Source organism: Perca fluviatilis, chromosome 16 (genome assembly GCF_010015445.1).
Source record: "Perca fluviatilis chromosome 16, GENO_Pfluv_1.0, whole genome shotgun sequence".
NCBI lineage: Eukaryota > Metazoa > Chordata > Actinopteri > Perciformes > Percidae > Perca > Perca fluviatilis.
The window spans coordinates 30,687,436-30,701,754 of NC_053127.1; the positions used below are offsets into that span (position 1 = coordinate 30,687,436).

At 39.9% G+C, this 14,319-nt stretch overlaps 2 protein-coding genes across 2 annotated transcripts; both read right to left on the minus strand.

Annotated features, from left to right (window-relative positions):
• Window positions 1-990: 990 nt before the first annotated feature.
• On the minus strand, window positions 991-9,306 carry acat1 (acetyl-CoA acetyltransferase 1). Its single transcript, XM_039777676.1, has 12 exons — window positions 9,152-9,306; window positions 8,470-8,517; window positions 8,261-8,378; window positions 8,041-8,136; window positions 7,375-7,475; window positions 6,844-6,987; window positions 6,078-6,228; window positions 5,898-5,993; window positions 5,353-5,466; window positions 4,661-4,725; window positions 3,383-3,540; window positions 991-1,371 (listed from the first exon to the last, which is right to left on the minus strand). The coding sequence occupies exons 1-12, from the start codon at window positions 9,200-9,202 to the stop codon at window positions 1,251-1,253; spliced, it is 1,263 nt and encodes a 420-aa protein (XP_039633610.1). The 5' UTR covers window positions 9,203-9,306; the 3' UTR covers window positions 991-1,250.
• Window positions 9,307-9,930: 624 nt separating this feature from the next.
• mmp30 (matrix metallopeptidase 30) lies at window positions 9,931-14,195 on the minus strand. The gene is made up of 10 exons (XM_039777677.1): window positions 13,893-14,195; window positions 13,076-13,323; window positions 12,064-12,212; window positions 11,860-11,985; window positions 11,602-11,763; window positions 11,267-11,465; window positions 10,978-11,108; window positions 10,685-10,844; window positions 10,493-10,596; window positions 9,931-10,405 (listed from the first exon to the last, which is right to left on the minus strand). Exons 1-10 carry the CDS (start codon window positions 13,998-14,000, stop codon window positions 10,302-10,304), a joined length of 1,491 nt encoding a protein of 496 aa, XP_039633611.1. The 5' UTR covers window positions 14,001-14,195; the 3' UTR covers window positions 9,931-10,301.
• Between the last annotated feature and the right edge of the window lie 124 nt (window positions 14,196-14,319).

Genomic DNA, 14,319 nt, shown 5'->3' on the forward strand with positions numbered 1-14,319 from the left:
GCCAGACTTTCCTCCAGAGCACTGCAAAGAAGGGTCTCTAGTCCATGCAGCATTCCAGGATGGGAGAGAAACGTGCTCTGGTTTATTGGCATTTCTTTAAACCAATCACAATCATCTTGGGTGGTGCTAAGTAACGGACAGAGCCACGGTGGCGCTGCAAAATAGCCTCAGGAAGGAACTTGTTTTGGTGGAACACGTGTGCATTCAAAGGTTGTTTTAGTCGTGCAACAGAAAACTCCGATTGGACAGATAGTCTAGCTAGCTGTCTGGATTTACCCTGCAGAGATCTGAGGAGCAGTTAACCATAGTCCTCACAAATCCACCGGAGTTTATAACGCCAACACAAAGAAAGACGAAGGTAACGGACATCTGGACGAAAAGGGCGACATCTGGTGGAATTTCCAGCGGCAATGGAGCAATCCCAGAAGTGAAACGTTGTGGATATGGACTACTTTAAAATAACCTTTTGGAGCAGTGGTTCCCAAACGTTTATGGTCTGAGGTGCCCCCAGAGCCCTGTAAAATTAACTTGTGAAACCCTTCATTAATTCCCAATGTATGTTCAAGACTATTAATCATATAAAAGTAGATAGTTATTAGTTATTTTTTATACTTTGAGCTGTTATTTTAACCATTTCTCTATTACTTTAAGCTAATCTTTTGAACTGTCCATTCATTACTTTTAGCTAAACCTCTGTGCTCACTTTTTAACTCGTTTTTACCCACTAACATAGCCGTTACAGTTGACTTAATGTTGATATATTCTTTTAATCAAATCATGTTTTCAAATATATAAGTTGCTCAACAATCTTTCCAAGTACCCACTGGCAACTGCAGAAATACCTCCAGGGGTACAAGTAGCCCTGGTTGGGAATCACTGTGTTAGAGCATACAACTTAAAATATTAAAACCAAAGCAATGCACCTGTTGTGAAACTTCCAACTATTGAGGCCAAATCTTTAGTCACACAAAACCAGAGACACAACAGCAGTTTTATAAAAATCTATTTAACCATTTTAATTCAGATTTAAATATTAATATATCATTTTTTGCACAATAGGTTTCATAAAACAAATGAGTCATGATGTCATGTCACCCTACATTACTGTTCAGTAAGGCCACAGTTGTAACAGAAGCATTCTTCACAGTAAAAGGAAGTTTACAGATGCCTTAATCATTTAGTATCAACAGGTAGTGAACACTTTGAAATAAAGAGTGTACCAGGGAGAGAGAGGTTCCCCATCAAGTTTCCTACAATTTCTGAATCACAATGGATGAAGCTCCACCACCTCCGTTGCAGATGCCTGCCAGCCCGTACTGGCCTGACTTCAGGCTGTGGACCATGTGGCCCACAATTCTGGCCCCAGACATCCTGACAGGAGACATAAAGAATAAGTTGTAATCCATAACATTTTCTGTGTATACATTGCTATTTTGAAATTGGTAAGTGAAAGGTTTGTTGTTGTAGCCAGCCATGGCCAACTAATGCTAAACTGGGCTGGCCCTATGCAAACATACAGCCAGTAGAGTTCATTCATGATCTGTGTAAAGTACAAAAGATATGTTGTTGCTTCAAGGAAATACAAACAGAAAATGCTTGATTAGTAATGCAAAACCAAGAAACTAAAAAAGGTTAAAAACAAGTGATGCAGCAGTCAAATATCTGCTAACCTTGTCAATTTCTTGTAAGTGACATGATATCCATAGTGTTCTGGGCTAGGTTTGAATATGGGTCTGAAATGTAAATATTCTTATTGGAACAAAATACTTTTTGGGATAGGATTTGCCTAAGCGGCTTTGCCAGTTAGTCGATTCTTTGGTCTTCTATGCTTGATTAGATAAAAAAATTGGCAAAGTAAAAATCTATTTCCACATCACAGAGGAAAGGAAGAGGTGAGGGATAAACAGATTGAATATGTTTGGAAAACAGGACACACCTCGTTCCTCATCTCAGCTCATTTCATCCTGGTAAAAGCTAAGTGGTAGTACAGTTCTTTTCTCTTCATTCCAGGTGTAAGAATGCTAATGAATAACTGTTTACCCGTTAACCGACAATAAGGATTTTGACCAATAAATACTACCATTTAAAAACATTATTAAAAACAAAAAATTAAAAAGGTTTTTGCATTTCAAAATAAAAATAGGTTATACAATCTATTTCTTAACTGCTAGTTAATGTTTTTTTCTTTGCAGTAGCAAGTTGCGTTTTAAGTTATTTCTTTCTGCCATGTTTGCAGCTCTCTGCTGGAAGGCTCAGTAAGTGAAAGTTGACAGACTGCTAACTCGCAGGTTGATGTGGTGGATGACAGAGTGTGACATATGTTTTGTTCCCAGTGCATGTGGTTCCAGGAAAGTGGCTGCATGTGTCCACAACAATGCATGAAACGTGGTAGCTGCGCGACCAGTACAAATCCGCAACTGTTCGCAGATGCGGAAAGTCAGTCCCTCCAGAAAAACGCGATTATGCGATCGCATAATTCAAAGCATAATCAGCCAAAGTCTGCATATTCATGCAGGGGCCGCATTTTTTCAAATATGCCGCACTTTCGCCGCATAAATTGCCGATTTCTGCGCAAAATATGCACTGCTTGCATGATTTCATAATCCCCGCATTTTCGTTGCAAAAAAAGTCACATATATCTTAGCAGAAAGTTTAAAAAATTTTGCGTTTACACAAGAGCAGCCAATTTCCCCTCTTGCCATGGGAACGTTATGAAGTGACATAATTATGCGACGTGAACATCATCGAAAAGCTATACTGTCTATAGGTGTTGGAAGTTGAATTTGACATGTACTTTGAGTCTCTTAAGTTGGTATCCAATAAGAAAGCTATCTTAATATCTGATGTCTACTCAAATCTCTTTGTTTAAGTGCTCCTGCTGTCTATATTATTAACAATTTTTGAAAGTCTGTCTCTTTTGTATCTTTTATTTCCCTCTGTTTAGACTATTACTTTTATTTTTACTTTAATATTATATTATTTGTATATATTTTTGTATCTTATTTGTTTACTTATTGCAATGACTGAATATCTGTAAACTATTTTTGGAAATTAAGTTAAAAAAAATTTTTTTAAAAGTTCCCGCAATTTCATCGCATAAAATTGCATAAATATCCCGCATATTCCATCGCATTTTTTAAGAAAACGTGCCGCATAATCAAGGATTTTTGCCCGCAACAATCACAAAAAACTCTGGAAAAAAAAAAAAAACTGGAAAGTATTACTGAACTGGGACTCAGTTGCCTGCTTGCCGGTTAATGATCAGTTAACGAGGGTCGGCTACCGGTCAGAAAAAGAGAAACAAACTCTATCCAGGTCACATCCCAGATCTCTTCCAAAGCAATGACCAGCCAGTCTGTCGGAGTCCCTCTCAGCTGCTTACCCGATGGGGTGTCCCAGTGACACAGCTCCCCCGTTGACGTTGACTTTTACAGGGTCGATGTCCAACATCTTGATGTTGGCCAGCACGACCACGCTGAAGGCCTCGTTGATCTCCCACATGGTGATGTCCTCCTTCTTCAGCCCTGCTGCAGCCAGGACCTGACAGACACAGACAAGTGTTAGGATGTTCTAACAGAAGTTGAGTGTGGTTCAGGTTCGAGCTCATATTTTGTCATTTTTGTAAATTATTTTGGACTTAAAAATTAAAATGTATAGTAAGTATATAGTATCGTATAACATTAATTAAACTTGGATTAAAAAAAAAAAAATGTTGTGCATGTTTAACTACAATACACACATATACAAAAATAATAAAATAAATGAGGAAAAAACACAATCAATATATAAACACTTCCAAGATCACTGCCTTGCCATATTTTCTGGGATGACCAAAATAGTATTATAATAATAAAATTAATAACAATAACAACAACAACAACAACAACAACAACCAACCATGAAAACAGCTTAAAAAAGTGCCTAATTGCCTAAATGTCCCAAGCTGATCCTAAGGATCATATCAGGGCGATACGGGCCTTTTATAATGGATCGGTAAAATAAAGTTGATCAAAATCTGCATGAGTGTGACAAAGGTAACACTTATGAATCTGCTATCTAACCTTTTCTCTTTCTTATTAGCAAATATCAGTTCACAAAACATTCAGGCAGCAGCTTCTCAGTTTTAGCCCACGCTGACTGGCGCTTTGACTGGTTAAAATGACAAACGTCACTGGTTAATTCCGTGTGTAGGTTACTGGCAGGACAACATTTGGCTGCTTGTTTATGTGCCCTCTGGGACCCGTATCTGCACTCTCCCAGATCTGTACTCAGGATTGTTATGAGGTAAAAGAAACATCACTCTGTAAAAACACGTAGAACCGCGTGATACATCTTCTCTCGAGCAGATTGCACCATGTCAGTTTTTAAAGTTGCATTCTCCCAGTTAAACTTTGAATCAATAATCAAGATAGTTTACTTGAATCAATAGTTTAATCTTATCAACTTGTGTACAATAATGCAATTTAGAATCAGGCCATTTAGTTTTTGAATCACGCAGCTTATGAAAAATAGAATGATCTATTTCAATGAATTGTGCCAGATACATATTTAGGTAGACATAAGTATTGGATCAGACTGAGTATAACCAGGTTCTAGTTATATTTAAGGACTCAGATCAGGCTAAAAAACAGCAACCTACTAATCACATGGCCACACTCACCTTTGGTACAGCAAATGCAGGAGCAATGGGAAAATCAATGGGTGCAACAGCAGCATCAGCAAAAGCTATGGAAATAAATATAACATATCAATCCAGCAATTTAACCAAAACTATAACAAATAAAGAGGTCCTGTTAAATTAGGTGTGTGTGTTTATGTGAACTTGACAAATACACAGGTATTGGTAATTTTAGAGATTTTGTTCTCCACAAACCACGTGTCTTGGACCTTCAGGCTTTAGATAATCTACCCATATCGTTAGACTATGGTGAAGCACAGCACAAATTATTTCTCAGACAGACAGAGAGAGAGAGAGACAGAGAGAGAGAGAGAGAGAGAGAGAGAGAGAGAATATTTTTTAAGACCCAACGGACAGCCTGAAAAAAAAAAAAAAAAAAAAAAAAAAAAAAAATACCTTATACCTACAGCTTACAGCTTGTTGAGAGGTTGGTGTTGGATGGAAAATTGTTTTTATTTTCTCCATTTATACCTGACCTTTAACATCATTATAAACACTGTATTGCTTTCAACTTGCATACCTATCTCTCGGACTATTAACTTGGTAGAATAAATGCAGCCCAACAGTTTTACGTTTCCTCTCTAGGCCTGCCATGTGTTCAAACCTCTGTTTAGTTACATTCTGCAAGCACTGCTTAGTGTGTGTGTGTGTGTGTGTATGTGTGTAAATCTTACAGACAATCCTGGCCAGTGGAGTGACGTTGAGTCTCTTTGCAGCATCTGCGGTCATTAAAACGAGAGCGGCAGCTCCATCGTTAAGGGTGCTGGCATTGGCTGCCGTCACCGTGCCTAAAAAGCAAGTGACCAATCAGAAGAAAATGTACACTAAACACAAATAAGTTTCCTTGAGCAAGCATATTACTTTTGTACCTAATTGAGTTACTTTTGCCTACAACTAATGTTCTTAGGGTTGAACTTGTAGGACTTTTAGGACATCTGGGAACATGGACAAGTGATTACATTTTAAAGTTAATTAGCAGCAGAATAGTACAACTTGAATAACAAGCAGTAGTAGTATTATGAGTTGTTACAGGATGAAAGGTAAGGAAAATTTAAAAAGATGCAAGAAAAGTGTTAATAAAATCTAAAAACTGAATGAAAGTACAAGTATGATGCATGCCTTTTCTGAACAAATCTGTTTAGTTAGACAAAAAGTGGCTTAATACACCCCCCCAGCTCAGGTAATGAATCAGTGGAAGTACTGACAACTGCATCGTTACCATTCTCTTTCTGGAACACTGCTCTCAGTTTGGGAACTTTGCTGAAGTCGACCCTCCTCCACTCTTCATCCTCGGACACGACCACATCAGGTTTGCCTACAGAACCACGTCAACGTCAGATATGTTGCGCTACATAAAGTAAATGACCAACATCAGTGGCCTGAGGCCAACTTGCTGTACCTTTCTGGGGAATGCTGACTGGTACAATCTCCTTGGCCAGCAAGCCAGACTCGTATGCTGCTTTGCTGCGGCTGTACGAGCTGATGGCGTAGGCGTCCTGCTCCTCTCTGGTGATGTTGCTGTTCTTGGCTGTGTTTTCCGCACAGTTGCCCTGTTAAAGACAGTAAGGCAAAAGCAACAGAAAACAAATATAAATAGGATGGATTTATAGGTCCTCTTCCACCTCATGCTCTGTAAACACACAATGCATGAAAGGACAGATTTCTTAAATACACATTTTGTTCCACACACATTGCTGTTTCAGCTAAATGCTGAGGTTTGTTAGGACACATTATCAATTTACTTTTTAAAATATATAACCATTAATTACAAATTTACTCTTCACCTTGTAAACAACGTTTCATGTTTTAATATACAAGTAAATGCAAACATCTAGATAAATGTAAATTATTTCTTTTTTTTTTTAAGTGTAACAATATTTCATAGTTTTGAACAATGCTTCCATATCAAATACTTTAAATAACAAAAATTAAAACTCAGAAAGCTTTTATACTATTTTGTATTGGCTTTCATGATCACCTCCGGCACTGGGTCTAAACCCAACTCTTACTTTTCGACCATTAATGCAATTACAGAAGCAACTATTTTACTACAAATATTTTATGCCGACTTTTAATATTTTAAAATGCATTCAAACGTTATCTCTATGACTAGAAAAGTACAAATATTTAACTAGGTAATATTTAACAGTAGGTTGATTAGTTACCATGTGGAATTTGTTATAGACATCAGTGAGTCCATCCTTGACAATGAGGTCTTCCATCCTCACTCCTCCGTAGATTGGGGTGTCTCTGGTCATCACATAAGGTACATTGGACATGCTCTCCATGCCTCCTGCCACCATCACATCCTTAAATCACACACACAGCCATACACAAAAATGTAGTGACAACAGTCTATGGTTTGTCTCGCACTGAACCACAATTCCTGCTATACGTGTACCCTGAGTGTTGGATGTGTATACACTTATAAGGTCACTTCTTCTAAATCTTACGGTGTTTCCCAGGATTTGGGAATTACTGTACAGCCATTCTATTAAAGAATGGAAATATGTATAGTCTATGGTGACCATACTGTGTTAGCTTGCAAGTTACCAAAAATCTTCGGTAAAACAAAGCTTGCTTTTGGTCACAATAAAAGTTTTCCATGATCTGTTTTTCATTATCTTCCATGTTTTTTGTTTTTCTTTGTACTCGAGCAAGCATGAGAGAGACAGTGTATTTAATCCTTTGGCTACCTGGTGTCCACACATTAGACTTTGAGCTGCCATCATGATGGACTTCATCCCGGACGCACAGACTTTGTTGATTGTTGTTGCTGGAGTGCCGAGGGTCAAGCCTGAAGATAAAACCAGACATATTTGCATTTGCAAAAACAGATACAACTAAAATCTTTAACCCACCCCCAGCGATGCTTTTGTGTGTCAGTCTGGCGCAGGAGAGCTGTATATTTGACAATGGTAGTATATTATTTCACATTGATATGTTGTGCATGATAAAAAAAAAAAACAGAACTGTCAATCATAGCTGTTATGTTTCTGTTATGTTTTCACATTAGTTTCCAGCCTTCCTGTAACTTTTCATATCATTGATGATATAAGGAGGTCTCTCTAAGCTGCTGAAAACCATTGTGTCACCTTGGAGAAGCAGGCTTTTGGTTTTTGTATATTGTAGCCTTGGTCATGCTGATGTGCGGATTTCAGTTTATGAATGTATACAGGAACAAAACCAATTAGCTTCTCACAGTTAGCTTTAAAGGGGAAGGAGATGACAATCCTGCTTTATGTACAATCATTTCTGATTTGTCATGACAATACATGCACAGCTGGTTTTTGGACATAAATATTTTGGTGCAATGCCAATATTTTTAAATAAGGGTAAAAAATAAGCCAGTGTGGTCATACCTGCTCCAAGCAAGGCTTGTCTTGTGGGGGCCTGTCCTTCTCCTGCTTGAAGCACATTGCCCATGTAGACTTCCTTTACCTCTTCAGGAGCAATTCCTAAAAACAAGAAACTCACTAAATATACACAGCATTCTTCTCTTTGATCCAACTATCCACCTACTCATATAACACTCAGGTAATGTGTTACATGGTGTATTGGCTTAGCCATGCCTGCACATACCTGCTTTGTCTATGGCTCCCTTGATGGCAATGGAGCCCAGTTTGGTGGCTGGCACTGCTGCCAGGCTGCCTCTGAAGGAGCCTATTGGAGTGCGGACTGCACTGACAATGACGACTTCCTGAAACCATGCAATTAAAAGTCTGCATTATAGTGCGCAGTCCACACATTGAATTGGGATGAGAATTTAAATAGTCAGTTACTGTACTTACATTGAGTGAAGGGCGAGATGTGTAGGTTCTTGAGAGGTACTTGTGAGCCTACAATGGCAGGACAATGATAGGGATAAATCATCTTCCATACATGATGAGATGCCCCAATTCTAATCTGTCTTTCTAATCAAGTACGCTCTTCAACCTCAAGCGCCTTGATACAATTCAATTAATCAAGCAGAGAAGCATGAGACATAAATTATCTATGCTAACAACAAGGGCACTCACAAGCAGGTATTAGCCAAGTTAAATGACGAAACACGAGCTAAAATAGCAATTTAAAGCTTAGCTAGCTAAGTTAAGTCTCGTGTCATTCAAACTTCTAACTGTCAACCGTTAGCAAGACACTATTTTGGCTTTTATATTGGTCAGTTCAGCTAGCTAACGTTACTGTTGCTACTGTCATTGTTTGCATCTTTATTTTGTTAAAGCAGAGTTTGCGGTTTGCACCGTTGTAAAAACCGTAGCCATGTGATATGAGACGCTCGAGCAACCTGGACAAGTAATCAGGTGTTTCAGTCAAGGACGCATACATACACACAAAGGTTAGCTATGCTAACGTTACTCTAAAGTTAACCAGGGCCTTGTGTTTACAGCCAGCCACACTTGCTACAGCATTACTATGCAATATACTAATACAACAGACAAACCCAAACACGTTATTTTACACACCCTGACTTACCAGGCGTTTACAAATTTGAGCGCGCATGGTTAAAAGTCCACTGGAAGACATGTTGGACTAGGAGATGACTTGTGAACACTGCCACTGACTCACTTCACTGGGACCGACTTCACCTTCAGAGAAGGGATGAAAATATCATCCAATCACAGTAAGAGGTGTGTTTCCCCGACGTCATCGTTGGATAGGCATTGTGGTTATTGTAGTTTTACCAGTGACATCGCAACACAGGAGGCTACATGAAATACATCCGTATGACTGCATCAGATATTTATCTTCAAAATAACTTTCAGCATTAACACAATTTTTTTTTAATACAAAAATGTTTTTCTTTTTTTATGTTGGTGGTGCAGATCTGCAAGTGGATTTTTTGCTTCAATGACTGAACTGTGCACACAATTTACTGCATTCAATCTGTCTACTGTGTCAAAAGTCAGTGTCTTTTCCTTTGGGGTTTTAAATATAGCCTAATGGCTACATTATGTAAGCATCTCACTAGCTAGTAAAACCATTGTATAAAGAAATGGCATCCTCTATCTGTCATCAGCTCCTGCTGCCTATGTGCTCTTGTAAAGTTAACTATAAGTAGCCTATGTGTGATTGTTTTTCCTTTTACAACAACCCTTCTGAGATCATGCAGGAAAGATAAATAATCCCCTATTCAACTCACCTGGGTTCACACCACATACTGTAACAGTAGGCCTATCTGGTTCATACAAAATACCAGAGATTCCAGATTTCCCTTGTTCTAATTTATCGAAATTCACAAACTCAAGCATTGATGTTTTCGCTTTTAAAGATTTATTAAATCATGTTTAATTGTGCAATACATACAAGAAAACACAGTGGCTAAATAACAAGTAATTTTTGCCTACAGGATTATTATACTATTTCATAGTGTAGGCTATTTCTATGTATTCCCATACAGATTTCTACAGAAAAGCTTCTTTAACCTACTCCAGATTAGTTAGCTGGTATTGGTGTGTGTGTGTGTGTGTGTGTGTGTGTGTGTGTGTGTGTGTGTGTGTGTGGTGTGCGCGTGCGTGTGTGCGTGTGTGCGTGCGTGCGTGCGTGCGTGCGTGCGCTGTGCGTGCGTGCGTGCATGCATGCTTGATTGCGTGTCTGTGTGTGCGTATTTTTGGTCTGCGTTTCTTTAGTTGCAATCCATCCAGTCATGGTTTAACAGATTGCGAATCACTCTTCTCCGTGCGTAGTGGTACTCAGTCTGGCTGGATCCATATGAAAAGTACAGGTAACCTGGAAGGGGGGATGCATCATTGGTATCTCCCCAAACTGGTAGTAATAATGTTACTGTGAAGGGACTAACCTTTGACTGTTACCTACCTTGGTTCTCAAAAGCAGCATCCACTCTTAAGCCAATCCCAGGGAACTCTACGCTAATTAATTTTGGGTACCCATCATCCATTCTGCCCATCCTTTCATTGTAGCTATATGAGGAATATGGAGAGGTGTTCATCAACATGTGGTATCTGTCAGGACTGATCCTAGATGTTCATGGCTATCGACATTACTCACCTCCAGTATCTGTTATTCACAAAGAGGAGGGTTTTGCTTGTGATTGACACATGGACGGCAGCATCTACCTTGGTGACAGATGGAGGGAAGCCAAAGTCGCTGAGAGGTTTGGGATAACCAGGTAGGACAGTGTTTCCTCTGATCCCCCAATAATGATTCCCTGTGAAATTAAAAAGGTAGAGTTATCTTCCCAACTGGTCCCAGCATTTATTTAAAACTTTTAGTCATTTTAATTCACCAAAAAAAGAACAACAAAAAAATGTGGATTATTAACTACCAACTTAAGTTTGTACCTTCAAAGAAAATTACAGTATTGCTTTTCTTATTCTCGTAAGCAGCATCAACTTTGCTGATTCCAGGCCAGACAGACTGTATTTTCTTCATTCTGATGCCGCCCCAGGAGCTTCTCCTCATCCAGAAATATCTGACAAAGAAACACAATATTCCATGAAAAGCTGACAGTGGTCACATACTGAGAGAAAAAAATAAAAAAAACTTACAGAAAATAACAGCTCTATCTAATGGAGTAGCGTGTTTTTTTTTGTGAAACTCAAATGAAAAAATCGAGCATAAATGTCTTACCCATCCTTGAAGAAGTAGAGACTGCTCTGAATGGAGGTTGCAGCATCAAAAACCAGGTTCCTGTTGCACCTATCTGGAGTAGGTTCTGATGTGGGTTTAGGATTTGGTTCAGGTCTAGGTTGGGGTTTTGGCACAGGTATGTTTGGCTGTGGATTTGGGTCAGGTTTAGTCGTTGGTTGAGCTGATGCTGCTCTGACTCCTTTGAGAGGCAAAACACAAAGAAATGACACTGGTAAAGACGAGATGAGTTTCGTTTCATGAAAAGTGCTCTGTTTCCGAAATATAACACCCTCATAAGTTGCAGAAATCAGTCTATGAATTAGTTGGGCTCTCACCGTAGATAGCCTGTACTCCCTGTCTGTCATCATCTGGTAGCACATAGCCCTCTGTGTTCACATACTGGTAGGTGGGATACAACAGGGCTGTCTGGACCTTAGAGTGGCCCAACCCCAGTGCATGACCAAACTCATGGGCTGCCACCAAGAACAGGTTGGCTCCTGCAGATACACACTTATAAAGTTACAGTGGGTAGCCTACATAGTCAGCTGAAGCATAACATCACCTAAATAGCAATGTTTCCTTAATGTCAGCACCTGCTGGAGTTAGAGTCCAGTTTTCATCTTCATCAAAATGGGTGTCACCGCCAATGCCCTCTCCAGGGGCGAATGCATGGGCCAAGACCCCGTTCTTCCCATCGAATGGAGAAAAATCTCCATGGTCTGGTTTTGAGAGGAGAAGAATATATAGTCAACACTAGATCAGACATTTTCTCAAAGGCACTGAAGGCACTGCATTACCTTGAGCCTTGAACGTGATCATGATGTCAGCTGTGCCCCTGGGGATGTGCTTAAAATCCAGAGGAATGACGTCACTGTAGAGTTTCAGAGCCTTGGCTATGGTGGCATCCACATCGCTTTGACTCAGGTCTGGTGTGTAGTCAATTATCCTACGGCGGTGTGAGGGGGAAAATGGTTTACAAATCTCTTAACAGGAGCTTTAATAATAATAATTATAATAATAATATTAATAACAATAATAATGTACTTTATGTGTCTCTTAGGGAATATTCAGGTTTTCATTAAGTTGTTATTTTTGGGATTTACAGAGAATAAGGATTACCAATGCGCTTTGACCGCAGTGTAGTTTTGACTATCATGTGCTTACCTAAATCCTGAACCCAAACACCTTAGCACAGACTGAAAACCATGTCAGCCTGACGATACTGCAGTAGAGCCTGTGTGTGTGTGTGTGTGTGTGTGTGTGCGCGTGTGTGTGTTATGTGTTAAATTTCACCCCTGACTTTGGCAGGACGGGAGCGCTTGAGACAGCACTGTCTTATCATTCAGCTGTTACGTCTCCCGTCATCTATGGAGACAGAGAGTTGACCTACTACTCTGCCTGAGACAGGTTATGACCTATACTGCTGTTTTGTTGGACACTGACCCGGACAACGCGCGTACCACTGTCTCAACTTACCACATACACAAATTCTACCACACACACACACGCACACATGCATTAAATGTGGAGAGATGTCAGAATGATGGGTCGCTGCAGCACAGCACCCTGAGCAGTTAAGGCTTTAGTGCCTCGCTCAAGGGAATCAAAGCAGTGACCCAGGAGGTGAACTGGCACCTCTCCAACTACCAGTCCTCACTCCATATCTGGTCGGTCCGGGGCTTGAAACCTCCGGTTCCCAAGCCAAGTCCCTACAGCCTGAGCTACTGCCTCCCCCATGCTTTCGGTTTGGATGAAGGGCTTGCAGAGACTTGTTGCTCTCTGTTCTGACATGGAGAACTAGTGTAGTACCTGTATGTTACCACAGCCTTGTTCCACTTTGGTCGACCGTCAAAGTGGCTATATGCGCTCACATCTGTGAAACCACAGCGGGGGCGAGCCATCACTTCCAGGGTGCTGGCGTCCAACTGCCCCGACACCTCTAGGCCAAAATGCTCCTGCATTTTTCTGAGAGTGTCTTCGAAGGAATCTAGAGAGCTGCGCCACACGCTGTTGGGGGCACTGACTCCCACATCAGAGAAAAACTGAGACAGGTAGACCTGGACACAGAAGAAACAGGAGGGACCCTGAAATACTGTAACTTTAGTCAAGTTAACTTTTTTTTTTTTATATAATAATAAAAAAATTCTAACTTACTTCTTGAACTGCTCGGACTTCTTGAACATAGATAGACATACTATAATCACTTAATCTTACATTTCCAGCATATCTAAAAATATACCCTATACATATTTAATGTGTTGTTGCCCTGCCCTGACAATCTGTCGTCGCTTATTTGCTGGTTGAAATTGTTCATCACGGAAAATATTTCTGTTAACCACATTAATCATTTAAAAATTCTGTCTGGTGTGATGTGTAGCACAGGCAGTTGTTCAAACAAATGTCAGGCTGTAAAGCTGACTTTAAATGCCTTTAGTAGGATATTAATATTTCTGAAAATGGGAAGTACATTTTTCTTTTTAATGATACATTTCATGAAGGTTTAACTTTATTGTTTGACAATTTTGAAAGAGCATTGATCTTACAGAATCACCTCCTTAATATTGACAGGTTAAATAACTCCAACAAGCAGTGCAGTATTTGAACATTTAGAACCCCTCATGATTACCTGGGCTTTTGAGAGCTCTTCTTGACTGGGTGAAGTGGTGGGCACAGCTCCACAGAGTGCTACCATCACAACCATTGTCACCGTTTTAACAGCCAGCGCACCTCCCATGATTCCTTTTTGTCTACTGCAGAGAAAAAGAAGGAATAACTCCGTCTACTTTACTTTTTCTTCCGCTCAGGTTCTGCACAGATGTAGAGTTGGAACGCACTAGTTGGTTATTTCCTGAAACAGTCAATTTCAGTGTTTTGGTTGGGGGATGAAGAGCACAGGAAGATCTAGATGGGGCAATGAAACATTCCTGCAAGTGTTTGAACAGGCTTGTTTAGAACATCAGTAGAGAGATGAAGTGCAGTGATAGGAGAGGGAGTCGGGGGAGGAAGAGGTAAGGTGAGGTCAACAGCTAAAGAACTTTGGGCCTGCATGAACA

Coding starts and splice junctions, on each gene's coding strand:
- acat1 (XM_039777676.1), bottom strand. CDS start 9,202: ATGTCTTCCAGTGGACTTTTAACCATGCGCGCTCAAATTTGTAAACGC. Junction 8,379..8,469: donor CATCTCGCCCTTCACTCAAT/GTAAGTACAGTA, acceptor GCATGGTTTCAG/GAAGTCGTCATTGTCAGTGC. Junction 6,988..7,374: donor GTCTAATGTGTGGACACCAG/GTAGCCAAAGGA, acceptor GTGTGATTTAAG/GATGTGATGGTGGCAGGAGG.
- mmp30 (XM_039777677.1), bottom strand. CDS start 14,000: ATGGGAGGTGCGCTGGCTGTTAAAACGGTGACAATGGTTGTGATGGTA. Junction 11,466..11,601: donor GGGAGTACAGGCTATCTACG/GTGAGAGCCCAA, acceptor TGCCTCTCAAAG/GAGTCAGAGCAGCATCAGCT. Junction 10,406..10,492: donor TGCTGCTTTTGAGAACCAAG/GTAGGTAACAGT, acceptor CCCCCCTTCCAG/GTTACCTGTACTTTTCATAT.